The sequence below is a fragment of the Dendrobates tinctorius genome, unplaced genomic scaffold, assembly GCF_039654945.1.
Source record: "Dendrobates tinctorius isolate UK_male_01 unplaced genomic scaffold, ASM3965494v1 ptg000046l, whole genome shotgun sequence".
Lineage (NCBI taxonomy): Eukaryota > Metazoa > Chordata > Amphibia > Anura > Dendrobatidae > Dendrobates > Dendrobates tinctorius.
In genome coordinates this window covers 72,687,413-72,705,360 of record NW_027361714.1, presented here as the reverse complement: position 1 = coordinate 72,705,360, position 17,948 = coordinate 72,687,413, and the positions used below count along the sequence as shown (strand labels likewise).

At 39.5% G+C, this 17,948-nt stretch overlaps 1 protein-coding gene across 1 annotated transcript in view; it reads right to left on the bottom strand.

Annotated features, from left to right (window-relative positions):
• The window catches only part of LAMA4 (laminin subunit alpha 4), a 227,737-nt gene that overhangs the window by 174,908 nt on the left and 34,881 nt on the right, over positions 1–17,948 (bottom strand). The window contains exon 2 of the mRNA XM_073575987.1: positions 4,889–4,990. Within this exon, the coding sequence (XP_073432088.1) occupies positions 4,889–4,990 (102 nt within the window). The remainder of the gene's footprint in view (positions 1–4,888; positions 4,991–17,948) is intronic.

Genomic DNA, 17,948 nt, shown 5'->3' with positions numbered 1-17,948 from the left:
GTCACCCTAGATGCAGACTCAATAAAGTTTAATTTACCCAAAAATGAGAAAGAAGGTGAGTTGTATAGAAAAATGTATGCATGGAACACAATAAAATTTGTTGTTAAGATGTTAAGAAAATTGAATTTTGTGCTCAAACCTGGCAAATATGGCTTTTTCAGTGAATAATGATGGCTAGGTATCTTCCATGGAGGCTGAGCGCATGTAATTTTTTCAGAAAAGGCAAAAGTCCAAGTCGTCTGGCATCATTTGTGGTGAAATTGGACAAGTGAGAGTATAATTTCCATGTAATTGGACAACTGAACTCATGTTTCTTGGACATACAAATGGAGAACTGATGATGCAATGGAGATAGAGGAGGTAGTGTTTGGAAATCAGTTGGTGAGGATCATGATGCGATTGATGACAACGACAAGGCACTACTTGCGAGTGCAGACTGATTACCAGAAAGATGATCACAAGGAGAAAAAGGAGGACAACTTGAGCCATGCTCATCTGGCTGGTCAGTTTGCTTTCTCCATATGAGCAGGTGAGGCCATTACGTGTGGGCCAGGATGTATCCGGCTTATTTTTCAATGCAGCCCAACATGTACCTACTGTCAAGTTACATTTAATAGCTGAATTTTTTTTAAATCTTGCAATTGCAAACCAGTAGGGCAGATTAATACCCTATGTCCTTAAATTGATAGTATAGAAGAATCCTAAAACCTAGGCTTGTGTGTCACATGTGCCTCCCTATGACACAAATCTTAGGATTATTATTCACAGAATACTTTTCAATATTTTCAGTGTGCTTCAATAACACTAATGCAGTAGTACAACACAATCCAATGGTGGCCTTTTCCTGTCCCTATGTTGAATTAACAGTGTGATCAGACCTCTATTCCTACAATGTGGAAGTATAAAATGTTGCTGCTTGTCCGGCCTCCTTTTTTTCTATTAGCTGTTACAGTCACCTCTGATTGGCTGTGCTAAACCATATGATGTAATGTGATATCTGCAGTGCATTATGGGTAAATCCGCCTGGCTGCACCTTACATCATAAGCCCATGCTGTGACTCTTCTGTGTGTAAAATGGTGCCGAGCATTTTCTTCATTTTTTGGGGGCAAAATCCATGTGAATCGAACCACAAATTGAATTCTCTGGGACCTGCTAATTTCAGAAAATTTAACTCAAAGTCGATTCTCCGCAGATTGATTCAATCAGTTATAATATATTTTTTTTTCTTTAATTTCTGTGCTTTGTGAAATCAGACTTTTGAAGTTTCCGGTGGAATATCAGAAATGAACCTTTTATGGACATTGAGTCATCCTCTGCACAGTACAAAACAATGATCCCGTTATATTCTTTGTTTCTGTCTTCCTGCCAAAAATGATTTTCTAGAGAGTACATGGTAACTTAACATTGAGTGGAAGCACAGTCATGGTAAACACTTGTCCTAACTATTCCACATGTGATAATGATCTATGGTCGGTCTGGGAGCGGAAACGCCAGACAAGAAAGACTTTTTTCTTCCATGGTGACAAAATGATCTCATTCATGTGGCATCAAAATGGTTTAGAAAGCCTCAGTACTTGAGCATGTTCTACAAAAAAGCTGTCAACAAGGCCCTTTCTGTGAACTTGGCTGGACAACAGATTAATATATCCTCATTTTTCAGTGATGACTTTCATGTGGTCCACATATGTTCCTTAACACGTTCACACATGAATGATGTGCATATCCATAGGAAATGTTATATACAAAATAATGTTACTAAGACTAATTTGCTGATTATTTTTGGAAATATTATGTTATCAGCTGAACATAGTTAGATTTTGCAATAAATGAATGTGTTTCCTGTAGAATAATGGTGGTCAATGTTACTCCTTTGTCAAAATCCTAATAATATTTTAATGAATGACACAAATTTGTATTGGTTTACCGACAATACAATTTCTGGTAATAAAACTTGATGAAAAATTATATACTGTATGCCAATGTTTGCATGCATCATAGACCACAATTCATTGTGAAAAATAATATTATGAAGCACAAATTGTTTTTCATTACACATTTATAGTGTCTCAATCATAAATAAAATGCTTTACAGAAATAAGGGCTTCTTCACGGGAAGAAGTATTTGAGGCAGATGTCAAATCCAATCGATTGTATAGTACTAGAAATGAGTGAAATCTCATCCACACATTGCAGTAAACTGACCAGCTGTGCCAATTCGATATCTGCAGTCTGTCAATTTATTCTGCGGACATTGACCTCAGATTTCACTCTTTGCAAGGGCGCAGTTGATGGGTTAACATCATTTGGTCAGCAATAGCGGTACAATTAATTAAAATGTAAAGTGCTGTGGAATATGTTGGCGTTAAAGAATTAAAAATTATTATTATAATTAATTACTGCCATATAAAATGTCTGTGCACTTATGAACATGACCTAAAACTTTCAAACAGCAGATAACAAAAACACCTGCAGTGCAGTCCTCTTAACTTAAAGGAGTTGACAACCATTGAAGACATTTTATCAATTGGGTTTCATTAAAAATGTTGCACCATTTTCCATCTCTTGCCTCTGTGTTGTATTATCTATTGCTAACTGCAGGATGGAAAAAAGAGTTTATCTGTGATTTTGGGATTTTGGCTACGGTGCTAAAGACTTACCGGTAGGTAGTTGCTAACTATCTACCTGTTCTGCTCAGATACGATCTCTCCCATCTCACGAGGTGATTCCCTGGCTTTATTTTCCTCACATCAACAAAGCAATTCTTTCTCTTCTGGTCTGCTTTCTCGACAAGGTGTCATTGCCAATCTCATGCTGATGGCAACTGACTCTCCACAGTTAGGCAGTGAGGAGCTGACAGTCAATCAGCATGACATCAGCAGTGTTGCCTCATTCACAAAGTGAAGCGGAAGAGAGGGAAATACTCTGTCCACATGACCTCACTGGTAACAGGAGAACTCCCATGATCACTCTGCACTAGACCAGATCATCATAGAGCAGAACATTCATGTAGTTTGCAACTACCTGCTAGTAAGTTCTTAGCTCCGTATGCTAAAAAACTAAAAAAAACCCATCCCCGATGAAACCCTTTAACTGAGAATCTATCAGTGAGCTTGTTCTGCTGGGAGAGTTTTTATAGCTTTTTTATCAGCTTTTTTCGGAACTCCTCTCAGTTTTTTTTATGACCACAGACCACATCAAAGTTGAATGTACCCGTAAACAAACAACCTCTATTTAGTATTCTGTAGCAATCTAATGACTTTTTCAATATACTGTAATTAAAATGTCTTTAGTGTTCCTTCTCTATTTTTTCTTATTTTCTTATTTTTTTCCTTACTTACGGTTTAATGAAATTTTGTTTAACAATCTCCCAGTACATGCTAAGATACTTCATCAGGGGCCAGAGGATGCGATCCTGTCCACGAAATAGACATCACTCTCAGGGGCAAGTCTGGTTTCTGTTCACCCTGCTTGCCAGGTTCTCTCCTTATGCACACTGATAGTGTGCACTCTTGCCGGCTTGTCAGTTCTCATCAGAACTGATGAGGGAGCGCAGTGAGAAGGGAGCTAGAACTAAGTATATGTTGAAATTGACAACCGACGCATGCTCAGCAGAGCAGGGACTAGCCTAGCCCCTGAAACAGACATCACTGGTGATGCTTCTTTTCAGAATGGAGACAAAGGCTGATGACATCTGCTCCTTGATGACATCAAATTGGAAGTAGGTAAAAAAAAAAATAAAGCAGTTAGAGTCGAATAATGAGGGAACAATAGTATATTAGAAAAGGTATTAGGCTATTAAATTACAGAGACAGACACTTAGGATTTATTAATGTTAGTTTCAGACCACCTCTTTAAGGGTTTATTCAGTGCCTACAACTTTCATAATGAGTGAGAGCTGCTACTGACATGATACCTGCTGGGCGGGCACAATGCGTGCGGATACCTGGAAAACATTTTACATACCATGCTAGTTGTGCCTCTCACTTCCCATCTTCTAAACCAGACATATAACAAGCTGAATAACCCCTTTAAGTTGTAAAACGCTGCGAGTCATCACCTTTCCCTCAATACAGGTGTATCTCTGGTTTGTAGAGAGTTGATAATTGTGAATACGCCTAAAGCTGTAACAAAAGTAAGAATTAATAAATAGGGATAAGCGGAACCGGTTGAAGCTTGGGTTTTGGTAATCGTTCAGAATTTCATTCCAAAGTTCGGTTCGGGTACCAGAACTGTACCCAAACTTTAACTAGAACCCGGGCCCTATTGAAAAGAATTGGCACCGGAGCTTTTGAGCTGCAAAATTCTCTCTCTCTCCTCTCTCGGACTTCCCCCTGCACTCCGAACATTGCAGAGGACTTCCGGGAGAGGTCAGTATTTGGCGTTTAGCTCCGGATACTAACTATGTATATTAATAAATCTCTTAATAGATTGTCTACATACAGAACAAGTAAATGCCAGAATATGCATTGCCCTACAGCTTAGTTGACGGTTAATTATAGCCCCTTCAGTATGAGATCTGCTGTAGTGATGATTAGCTGATTCTTAAAACACCAGGTAATCAGCTGATATGTGACCAGTTAGACATTTCACTGTTATGCCAGCTGCAGGGAAAATAGAGCAGTACTTGGTGTCTATTTAGATGAATGACCATCCATGTGAAACAAACATTTGTTAGCAGTTTTCCACTTCTTCCGAAAATATCCAGGTCTTGTCATTGTAAAATACCAACAAAAGAGAAGCAACATGAAGGAATTTGACATAATGGAAAGTCTGGTCGCCATATGTATAGACATCAGATGCTTTGTGGGAAGCTTTCTCTATGAATTCACAAACACAGATGTTTACACTGCGCTAGCAAACATCAAACCATACAGAAAGTCATCTTACCAAGCAAGACCCTGAGCCATCCATGCATTTCTCCGAGTTTCCATTGCACGTACATGGCAGGCATTCTCCAGACACTGAGTAGTAAAATCCTGGTTGACATCTCTACAAAAAGCAAGAAATGATGTGTTCATTAATATATGTCATGTGTAAGTTATATCACTAGGTTTTAATATTCACACTTATTGTAAGGTATAAAAACTTCTTGACTTCTCTTGCCTGATAAGACAACACAACATTGGGAATGGAATGGGTAAGTACAATGTGACAAATTCATCTTTTTATATGTGTACACGATATCAAAAGTCAGAAGAGGAATTGCAGGAGCATTTGGACCTTAATACAGGTACATGATAAGGTAAATAAGGTAGACCGCACGAGCCGCTTAGCCCAGTGACTGGCTGCAGTGGTTACATGCACTATAGTTGAGACATCACCTTTGGAGACTGTAAACAATCCTCGGGAGCATCGGTGGAGAGTCAGTGCTGGAACCGGAGTCAGTGAGCAAAGCTTTGTAATTACAACCAAGAGCAAGTCGACCGGATTTTAGGAAATACTAGTATTTGCTAGAACAGACATGTCAGAAGATGTAGTCAGATCTTCTTTAAGAGCTGCCAATGTGTGGGGAACTGGAGGTGGAGAGAAAAGTGGGGTATGAACTATAAATAGGAACATTATGGATTGGTAGGAAAAGGTTAACTAATAATTGTCCAAACAGCTTTTAAGTCAAACTGTTGAGGTCATCGGCTTGGAGGAATTTTCTGAATGCCCTGCCTTGGCCACCAAGCCAGCTTTTCCCACCCCAGCACTAGCCCACTACATTTTACAGTACAAGTATAAAGACATATCCACTTAAGTCATGTTAGGTCAAGTACAAGAAGGATTTACATGCTGGTGAATAACATATCTCCTTTGTCGGTTGGGTGGAACTTACGGACCAGATGTCTTCTAGTTTCCTGAGGGCTCTCCCAGGAAAGCGATTAGCAGCTTTTACACAAGACTAAAAATACATGATTTCCCTTCTATTCATTTCAAAGTCATTTGGGTTGCTATTAGCATTATTTAAAGGTGGTCATAACAGCAGCAATAAAAGTTAACTATTAAACTGTAAAATATTATCCATTAAGGTGAATTCCGAGTTATAATAAATAAAGTATCTCAAATCTTGGTGAAAACAATTTTGAGTAGAATAGAATAATATTCTGTTTACTTTTTGGATTTTTATTTGGCCTTTAGGTTCCTGTACAGCCTTTTTACAGCTCTTATAGGAATGTTAGACATTACTCCTCATAAAGCAACATTTCTTAGGTTTCCTTTCGCTTAGTGTACTGCTGTCAATATATTTTTGAGGATTTGGTTGACCTGCAAATGGTCAACTTTCTGAGCAAGCAGGAAGGAGACAGGATACATATAATACACATGGGTGGACCTACAAGAGCAGCTGGACAGATATAAGCCTACAAACATGAGAAGTTTTCTGAGGATCTCCTAAGACAAATGAAAAGACATATCACATTTATGTGTTTAAAGGGGTTGTACAATCATTTATCCTAAGGATAGCTCATCAAAAAAGTAGTGCACAACCCCTTTAAACAGGTTCTCCAGTCTTCAGCTACAAGTCAGTGAGGCACACTGCACTTTGTGAGGATTTCCCGATGCCGGTGCCAGGAGCATGCGATCATATAACTGTAAGTATGCAATATGCATATTCCTGGTCACAAACTGACTTGATGGGCATGGCCTCACTCAATGCAAGAGTATTGAAGAAGGCCTGAAGCAGTCTAGTCGTACTGTAGCCGGGAGTATGCATATCGCATACTTGCTGTCATATGACCACATTCTCCTGGCATCGCCACCGGGAAATCCTCACAGAGCTCAGTGTGCATGATGTAAGGATTCACAATTGACTTGTAGCTTAAGACTGGACAACCCCTTTGTTCACATTGCTTCAGCTTTATTTGGTAAAGATGAAAGTGGGCTGAGGCCTTCCTTTACAATCAGGCATTGCACTTTATAGGCAGTTTTAGCTTTTTCCAAATGAAACAAGGAGAAACTTATAGAAGACATAGATATATGGCTTTTAAAGTATTAAATGGGTGTTCTCAAGTTTATAAGGTATCCTCATTTGTGGGACTGGGGAAAAGTTTCCGATTACTCAGGGTCCGAATGCGGTAACCACCACTGATCCTTAGAATTGGTGCTCTGGAAAGCCCCATGTGAATGGAGTGGTGGTCGACATGTGCACTAATGCTCCTTTCATTCTTAGGACAGTGGTTGCCTATTCTGACGGTCAGATTAAGAATGGAGAGACAGTGCACATGATCGACCACTACTCCATTCATATCCCTAGTTTTCAGAATCAGTGAGCATCACAGTTGGTCAGAACTCCAGGACTCGGAAAGTTAAGTTCCAAACGTAATAATACACCTTTAATAGATAAATAAAATTTAGTTGCACTAAAACCTCAGAAAGTTCCTTTCTTTATCTTGGAATTAAGAAATTATTCTACACTAGTGGTATCATTGACCTAAGTGCTGTCATAAGAACGTGCTTTTGCGCAAAGCACTTGGATACCATTGTTTTTGAGTTGTGTTATTTAGGAGACAGTCTGATAATATTCTTAGGGCAACTTACAGCATTCTTATTTGGGCACTGTAGTGTTCGAGGTTTTGTTTATTATGTATTTTGGTTCTCATTTCATTGTATACAATTATACACTGTTACATTGTATTATTAGGGCACGATATGGTGCACCAAATAGGGGGACATTAATAGAAGGTAAAAAAAAAGTAAAAGTATGGTCCTGAATTCACCAATAATAATATTGTGCTCACCCAATTATTATAAAACACAACACATATGGACTTCAGTCTAATAAACGTGAATAACTGTCTTAGCCAAGCAAAAACTCAACCTTTGTAACCCACTGTGCCTGTTTATACTTATTTATCTGGAAAAGAGAATATCTTTTAGCCAGTGTTTTATTTTAGGAGATCACATGGGTAGTTCAAAGACAATTACTAAACATTTCTGGAATTGGACACCAAAATGATTTTGAGAGGGCATTGTAATTGTAATTTATTGTTATTTAAAGGGAATCTGTCAGTAGGATCAACCTCCCAGGCCATCTGTATGGGCATGCAGATCGTAGAAAGCTGAATCAAATTATACTTTGATACCTATGATCTGATATATTATTTCAGAGAAATCCATGTTTTTCTTAATATGTAAATGAGCTGTTAAGATCTATGGGATGGATCAAAATCTCACTAAGAAAATGCCTCTAGAGCTTATTGTAAATGAAAGGGGTGTTACCAGCGTGAGACATGTAATGACAGATTTTGCTACCGATCTACATATCTCACACTAGCAACACCACCTCTTATTTAAATTAAGCTCTGGAGGCAGATTCTCAAGCAGATCTATGCTTGGCTTAACAGCTCATTTACATATTAAGAAAAACATGGATTTCTTATTCCTAAGTTGTCATTCCTAACTGGAGTAAGATTTGTGTAAGGTGCATGGAGGCACACTCCACTTGCCTGATGTGCTGGATTTTGTAAGAGTCATGCACCTTTTAATGAATCAGGAGCGTCTGACCCCAAAATGCCCCCTTAACTAGATCAGGGCCAGTTTTCTCAAAATATGATGAAGCTAAATTTTTTTTGCAAAAAAAGCGTTTTCTGTTTAAAAGTAGCAGAACATAAAAAATGATCTAAAACTGGTATCCCAGCAATTATACTGACCCGAAGAATAAAGCCATCTTATCACTTATACCGCCCTCTGACCAACTCAGTCTCCTGACCTCAATATCATTGAACCACTCTGGGGAGATCTCAAGCGCGCAGTTCATGCCAGAAAGCCCAGGAATTTACAGGAACTGGAGGCTTTTTGCCAAAAAGATTGGGCAGCTTTACTGTCATGATGTGACCGAAGTGGTATGACACGACCCCACGAAAGGTCGGTCAACGGACAGCACCACACACGCGGGAACACCAGGGAAACTTTAACAATGATGGGCACTGTCGATAGGGAATGGGGGAAATGGACACCTTCTGCACTCACCTGAGGAAGTACCCTGATCTTGCTAGCGTCTCTATACGGGTTCTTTCACCCCGTCGCTGAGCAGGATACCTAATCCCTCACTTGCCTTGCTCCTATCCATAAGTAAGGAACTGGCAGGTGAGAGCACTGGTCCCACCACTGCACTAGTACAACAAAAGTTAAGGACAGACAGACACCAAAAGGGACAGGGTAACTAAAAAATGCAACACTTAGCTCCCTCTGCTGCAAAGCACCGCACAGCAGATTAAGGCACCTGACAAGGGAACTCAGCAAAGCATCACTGCACTCAGAGAACTCCTTCCTGCAACTTGGTCACTGTAGAATGAACTAACACCGACAGTCAGCTGATGCATCAGGTGACCTCTTCAAGGATGGTGGGAATGGTCACCACCCACATCAGCCGACCCAGCAGCAATGCAATTACACCAGCAGGCCAGCGGGGGAAAAAAATGAAATTAACCTCCGATGGCTTGAAAGGAAAAAAGTTTTAAGTTAAAGAAACCAGATCTGCTACAAATCCAAAAATGGATTGTGCCATTTACCATCTGACAAAATAAAGAACCTCATCCACAACTACCACAAAAGACTTCAAGCTGTCATTGATGTTAGAGGGGGCAATACACGGTATTAAGAAATGGGATATGTGAACTTTTGATCAGGGTCATTTGGATGTTTTGGGCTGTCATTATTATTTAAAAAGAGAAAACACAGTAGTTTGACAATAACTGACTTCACCCAACCAATAACAATGAGTGGAGAAAAAGTTTTGGGGTTATCATTCATACTCTCTGAAAAAAGGCCAAGAAAGCAAAAATTCTGTAAAATTTTGAGCACAACTGTATGTCTAAATCTCTGAAAGCCAGGATTCATTCAAAACCCCAGACAGTATCATTCATTATAATGAGGCATAATGGCCTCTGTTAACTTCGTATGCCTGTTCTAGTGGTGCCCCATGTTTTTCGGCTTGCTCAAAAGCGGTGAATACGCATTTGTACATCTCTAAAAAATGGGCATTGCTTGAACAAATGCATAAGGGGTCCAAAATGAGTCCATCTGCCTCATTATAGTGAATGGTTCCATCAATGGTTCTGTCTCAATCATGTTTTCTGCAGATTTAGAAAGAAACCCCCAGCTCTACGTTCTCAGCAAAGGATACATGAAAATTTTGCCTAAAAGCTATAAAAAGGTTGTTTACCCTAAAATTCTACCAATACAAACTTAGAATCAACCCACCAAAAAAATTCCCCACTTAGATCCATCATCTATCGACACAAATATCAAAGTTTTCCACATTATTGGCAGCTCAAAATATCTGAAAAATCAATATGGCTCCCTACCATTCCCTCAAAAGAAATCCAGTGAAATCCAAATGCACCCATACCTGCTAAGCCCCACATTTCTCCTAAACTACGGTTAGTGTCCACATGATCAGCATAACTGCAGCGGTGAAAGTAGTTTATGTCTCCAGAAGCACAAGCTGGGCACTAAGTTGAGATAATTGCAATTTTACATGCTCATTTCTGGAACACACCTGTGGAACTAAAATATTTATTGCACCACAGATGAATTCCCAGAGAGGTGTAGCTTCCAAAATGGGGCAATTTGGTGGGGAAGGTGGTCTGCTATTTTGGCAAATTAGCGGCTCTACAAATCTAATCAAAGAAAACCTGTACTCTACAAGCCAAAAGGCGCTCCTTTCCCTCTGAGTCCTGTTGACTGCAAGCAAGATAATACAGTTATGTATTGCTGTATTCAGGATAACTTATGTTACAAATTTTGGGGTCCATTTTCTCCTTTGAAAGTTTGTGAAATTAAAAACACTGGGAAAAAAAATGACATTTTTTGTGGAAATTGTAATTTTGGTATACATTTTTGGGAAACAGCTGCAGTATCAACATTCTCATTAAACCAGTAGCTGAATTTTTAAAGGGGTGTAGCTTGTAAAATGAGGTCAATATTTGGGGGATTCTGCTGTTATGTGAAATTAACAGGGCCCCTTAAGTGTCAAGGCATACACAACCATTAGAAGAAAAACCTGGACTCAAACATGACGATCCTTCCCTTCTAAGCTCTGCAGTGTGCCGTAACAGTATGTTCTGACTAAGTACTGGGTATTGGAGTGCTCAGGAGAAATAGCATTACAAAATTTGCATTTTTTTATTCTGTTACCCCTTGGGCAATTTAAAATTTTGATACTAAAGCAACATTTTATTGGACAAAAATTTTCACAGTCCAATGCTAGAAAATTCTGTGAATTATCTGTGTGTTCAAAATGCTCACTAAACTCCTAGATACATTCATTTAGGGGTGTAGTATCCAAAATGATGTCAGTTATGGAGGTTTCTGCTGACACCTCAGGGGCTATAAAGGTTTGACATGACATCTACAATATATTCAAGTCAAAATTGTTTTCCAAAAGACAAACAGAGCTCCTTTCCTACCATGCGTTCCGGGTGTCCAAACATCATTTTATTGGAAAAGTTTTTTGTTTCCATGAGCAACTTATAAAATTACATAAAGCTACTGTGGATTCACAATGCTCAACACAACCCTGAGTTAATTGCTTAATGGGTGTAGTTTAAAAAATGGGGTTACTTTTCTTGAGTTTCTACTGTTCTGGCATCTGAAGGAATAAACTAATGTGACATGGTGATCATAATCTCCTTCACTTCTGAGCCCTTTGTGTGCCCAAACAGTGGATTCCAACCACATATGCTGTATCTGTTTACTCAGAAGAAAACGCACAATAAAATGTGTTGTCCTTTTTTTTTCGTGTTACCTTTGTGAAAATAAAAAAAAAACAGGGAGCTAAAAGAATGTTTTTATGGAAATTTTCTTAATTTCGTTAATTTGTGTCCTAATAATATAAATTGTGGAAAGCACCTATGCGTCCAAAAGGTCACTACACCCCTTGATGAATTCTTTTAGGGCTGAAGTTTCCAAAATTGTGTCACTTGTGGGGGGGTATTTGCTGTTTTGGCTTTGTAAATGCTACAATTTGACCTTAATCTATTCCAGCCAAAAGTGCGCATCAAAAGTGATTCTTCCATGCCATGTGCCAAAACAGTAGTTTCCAACCATATATGGTGCAATAGCGTACTCAGTAGAAATTGCACAACAAATTGAGTGGCCAATTTTCTCCGGTTAGTCTTGTAAAAATGAAAAATTTGGGGCTAAAGTTACATTTTTGTGGAAAATAACATAATTTTTCATTTTTTCATTCCGATTTGCATTAATTCCTGTGAGGCACCTGAGTAGTTAAATTGACACATGTATTGCTATGCATTAGACTTTAAATGTCACATGTTATATCCTGCTTATGGCATTGCCAAACAGGTCACCATATCTGGAAGACCTGGAGAGCACTAGGAAAGGGAAAAAAGGATTTTCAGCTTACTCTGATAGAAGCAGAATGAAAAACTAACATTCATTTTAAGGCAGTGCCTGGAGAAAGACTTCATGTCACTAGTAAGCCAGGAAAGTCCATATCAAGGTAGTGGAAATCTGACAACATGTCCTTGTGTGAAGTCACAATAGAACCAACATTTATCAGATCAAATAGAAAAAAAATAGAAGAAAAAACAAGTTTAAAAACTTTCTAGAAAGCTTGCCTATGCATTTTGAACAATAATTTCTTATTCATAGCATAGATCCCTACATGACCTCCAGTTTGCATGACAACTATCGGCTCAGCAGTTGTGGCATTTAGAGGGTTAAATTGGCACAGACAGTGCTGGCAATGGTTCTAGCTATTACAGCAGGTCAAATCCCCAGCAGTGATCTTGTGGGCACATCTTGACGTACCTGTCAAACACCATGACGGATACATGTATGTAATATATATAAATATTAATAATAATAATAATAATAATAATAATAATAATAATAATAATATATGCTAGGAAGACCTATATCAATATGACATACAGGTATGTCATATGACAGGGAGGGGTTAATGTTCATTAGACTGGTAAATCACAACGGCTTACATGTCACAATGACATTAATTTTTGCACTATAATTCTACTCCTTTGCATGGGAAAACTGCACAGACTACAGCACAGCTTGGACATTTGTACTTTCTTCGCTATGGCCTTCACTAAAGGCCCCGTCACACAGCGATTTGCTAGCAAGATCGCTGATTTTGTGACGCCACAGCGATCTCGCCAGCGAGATTGCTGTGTGTGATGGGGATCAGCGACCGCCCCCCCGCCAAGTATCGCTGATCGTGCTCGATCGGCCTGCGCCATTTTTTTGATCGCTGGTCTCCCACTGGCCAGCACGCATCGCTGCGTGTGGCAGCGGGAGCCAACGATCAGCGAGGCTCCCAGCACTCTAAGCAGGTGCTGTTAGCTGGTCTATGAGGTAAATATCGGGTTACTAAGTGGCGCGCGTCACTTAGTTACCCGATGTGTACCTTAAAAACCTGCGTGCTCGCAGCTCCCGATTTTTACCTTAGAGACCAGCGTCTTCGCTGGTGTTGATCGCTGGTGAAGCTGCCTGTTTGGCAGCTCACCAGCGATCATGTAGCGATGCACCAGCGATCCTGACAAGGTCGTATCGTTGTCGGGATCGCTGGTGCATCTTTATGTGTGATGGGGCCTTAAGACCAGTGTATTGTGGCTTTACAGAGAGTTCTACTCACCCCCACTTGCTACCTAGTTATGGTGCAGGCATTTCTCTGCTCTTACACAGCTACTTTTTTTCTGCTTGTCTGTTCCATCTGCATGCAACAATTTAGTACTTTAACAAACTATAGGCCATAGCACAAAACACTAGCTCCTAATAAACAGTATCTCAAACTATAAAACTTACGGTATATCTAGTGTCACCCTGTATAGGCATTTTTTGACCTGGGTTGTACATAGCATATTCTCATTAGCTAAGACGTCACTATTCACTCACATCCCTTATTCTATGTCTCACTTAAAATTGTGGCTTGTCTTGTCGGAGCATTTACTACAGGAATTAAATATGATAAGATGGTAGAGTGCAGCTTGCAAGAGCTAAATGCTACTTTGCAGTAGCATGCTGTTGGTGGTACGCAGTGTAAATAACATACCATAGGATATCACAGACTCCATGCTATGTGCTGTTTTTGCTACCCATATTCCCTATGCTATGGAAGTTACAGATACAGTGTTGCACAGTTGGGTTGGCTGTTTCTGTAATTTTGATCACTTATGGCCTTTGATTAAAGACAAATATTTTGGTTTCGGCATGAAAAGGTTAGAACTCTCCTTCACAGCTCTATTTTCTGTATATATCATCATAAGGTGCCTTATGCTATCATATACTGCGTTATTTTTACAATTACTTAATTTTGTTTAATTTTCTTATGACCTGTGTTTTTCACACAAAAAATGAAAGCGTCTTTCCACACTTGTTAATTAAAGCAAATGTTGCTAATATTTCCATATACTCTGACAGCAATGGGATTTGTAAAACCTAGGGACTCATTTATGTGTTGTAAAACATCTGTTACAAGCATCTAAAATAATTTCTTGCACAACACCCCTTCCTGATAAACAAAACTGTTAGTTATTCACTTTGGTAAGTTTAGAACATATGGTGAAAGTGAAGCTCTGTGCTTCTGATACGGTGCTATCTATTTGTTTCATAAAGATATGCGATTTCATAGAATCATAGAATCATAGAGTTGGAAGGGACCTCCTGGGCCATCTGGTCCAACCCCCTGCTCAAAGCAGGATTCGCTAAATCATCCCAGTCAGATGTCTGTCCAGCCTCTGTTTCAAGACTTCCAATGAAGGAGAATGCACCACTTCTCGTGGCAGCTTGTTCCACTCATTGGTCACTCTAACTGTCAAAAAGTTTTTTCTAATATCTAATCTGTGTCTCCTCCCATTCAGTTTCATCACATTGCTTCTAGTCTTTTCTTGTGCAAATGAGAATAAAGTTGATCCTTCTACAATGTGACAGCCCTTTAGATATTTGTAGACAGCTATTAAGTCTCCTCTCAGTCTTCTCTTTTGCAAACTAAACAATCCCAAATCCTGCAACCTTTCCTCATAAGACAGGGTTTGCAGACCGGTCACCATTCTGGTCGCTCTTTTCTGAACTTGCTCCAGTTTGTTGATGTCTTTTTTAAAATGTGGGGCCCAAAACTGGACACAATATTCCAGATGAGGTCTGACCAAAGAGGAGTAGAGGGAAATAATGACTTCACGTGATCTAGACTGTATGCTTCTGTTAATACATCCTAGAATTGCATTTGCTTTTTTTGCTGCTGCATCACACTGTTGACTCATATTCAGTCTGTGATCTATTAGTATACCCAAGTCTTTTTCACATGTGCTGTTGCTTAGGCCTATTCCTCACATTCTGTATATGCTTTTTTCATTTTTATTGCCCAGATGTAGTACTTTGCATTTTTCCCTGTTAAAAACCATTCTGTTAGTTGCTGCCCACTTCTCCAGTTTATTTATATATTTTTGAATCCTCTATCTCTCTTCTCTAGTATTAGCTATCCCTCCTAGCTTTGTGTCATCAGCAAATTTAATCAGTTTACCCTCAATTCCTTCATCTAAATCGTTGATAAAGATGTTGAACAATACAGGGCCCAGGACAGAGCCCTGTGGTACCCCACTTGAGACATTCTTCCAACTGGATGTGCAGCCATTTACGACCACTCTTTGGGTCCGATCACTAAGCCAGTTATGAATCCACCTAACAGTTGCCTTGTCCATTCCATACTTAGTCATTTTTTCAATAAGGATTGTATGAGATACTTTGTCAAATGCTTTGCTGAAGTCAAGATATACTATATCTACAGCATTTCCTTGATCCACCCAATCAGTGATTCCGTCATGGAAGGAAATTAAGTTAGTCTGACAAGACTTATTAGTTACAAACCCATGCTGACTCTGTTTAATCACTTCATTCTTATCCAGGTACTGACATACATGTTGTTTAATAATTTGTTCAAAGATCTTTCCTGGTATAGAAGTCAGACTCACCGGCCTATAGTTGCGTGGGTTCACCTTCTTCCCCTTTTTGAAGATAGGAACAACATTTGCTCTTCTCCAGTCTTCTGGGACTTCTCCTGTTCTCCAAGAATTTTCAAAGATTATGGAGAGGGGTTCAAAAATTTCTTCTGCTATCTCCTTCAGTACTCTGGGGTGTAATTCATCTGGACCTGGAGACTTGAATTCATTTAGGTTAGCTAAGTGTTTCCTCACTATCTTTCTGTTTATAGATTTATTCTCACAACAGTTCCACCATATCTGCATTTTTTTATCTTTTCTATAAAGTATTGGTTAATATTTTGCTTCTCCATCTATGTTGGAAATGCATCATTTATTTAAAGGGAATCTGTCAGTAAGATCAACCCCACCCCAACTACATATATGGGCATGAATGTCTTTGAAAGCTAAATCCATTGTTACTTTTATATCTTTTATCTGTCGCTGCATTTCTGAAAAATCAGCATTTTAATCCAAATGTAGATTAAGTATCAAGTGCATTGGGCATGAGAGAACACTTCCCGAGTCTCTTTAACTTGATTAATAGCTTACTGTCTGATTTCCTTGCCTGGTGCCTGATGTCACATACAAAGTGAGCTATTAATCAAGTTAAGGAGGCTGCTGCTAGGTGTGGAATCAACCTCAGGAAGCAGAAGCTCAGAAAGTCCTCTGCCACTCTGATTTCCTGGGTATGCAACAACAGTTAGTAGATAATAAAGGTATTGATGGATTTAGCTTTCAATGACCTGCATGTCCTTAGATGCTCGGAGATGATTTTACTAGCATATTCCCTTCAATTTTAGCTTCAATAATAATATTAATACGTTTTTATAAAAACTGTGAATAAATCATCAATATCTGATCAAGGATTGATCCCTCAGCAATCTGAAATTGATGGCCTATCCTAATGAGAGGACATAAGATTAAATACCTAACAAACTTCTTTAAATACTTTCTGTGGAAAATAAAGAAAATTAATAAATGAAAATTTTCATAAATAATTCTTTAAATACTTTTATTTTTATATTTGCTTTCCTTTTATCCAATGGGGAAATTCTACGTCTGTAGTCACATTACTGTATTTAAAAGGTGTCCTAGACACAGAGGAGGGTGATTTGTGTGAATAGAGAAAGCTCTCCTGCCTTCCCTAGCGATCAGCTGTGAGGAGAGACAGGAGGCATGTGTGTATAGCAAAGCTGAGATAATACCTCAACTGAAGCACAGGCAGCTAGGTCTGTAGTTGAGTGGAGGATGGAGGAGGAACTGAACGGCATGAGATGCAAACTGTGCGAGTTGTTGTTTTCTAACAGTCTACTGCTGCCAATCATGTACAATATTTTCCACAGCCTTAGGGCCCTGTTACATTTAGCGATGCACCAGCGATCCCGACCACGATACGACCCGGTCAGGATTGCTGGTGCATCGCTAAATGGTCACTAGTGAGTTGCCAAACAGGCAGATCTCACAGCGATGCAGCAGCGGTCATTACTTACCTGTCAGACGCGGCGATGATGACGTCCTCCGCCCGCGTTGCTCGTCGGCGCCAGCAGGAAGCCGCCGACGAGAAATGGCCCAGGACGTTCTCGCGCGATCTGCGATAGCCAGCGGGGGAGCCGGTCGGAGGTAAGTATCACATGTAGCGATATCGCTAGCAATATCGCTGCTGCGTCACAAAATCGGTGACGCGTTAACGATATTGCTAGCGATATGGCTATGTGTAAAGCCCCCTTTAATCTCATAACATCCCTCAGGAGCAGGCATTGCATTGGGTCAAGAGATAAGGGGCTCAGAATGGTGCATTTTTATGAGCTGTTGGACTCCAAGAGGCCCATATACTATTCTTGCACAGGGGCCTTCATCTGTCTGTGCGTCCATCTTTCCCGCTCTTCGTAACTTCGTACCTAGCTGCCTTAAGACTATTAAGACTCATTGTACACTGTCGGTCTTAATGAGGGGCGTAAGATGTGCTTGATTCATGAAGAGGCACATGACACTTAATAATTTAGGAACATCTT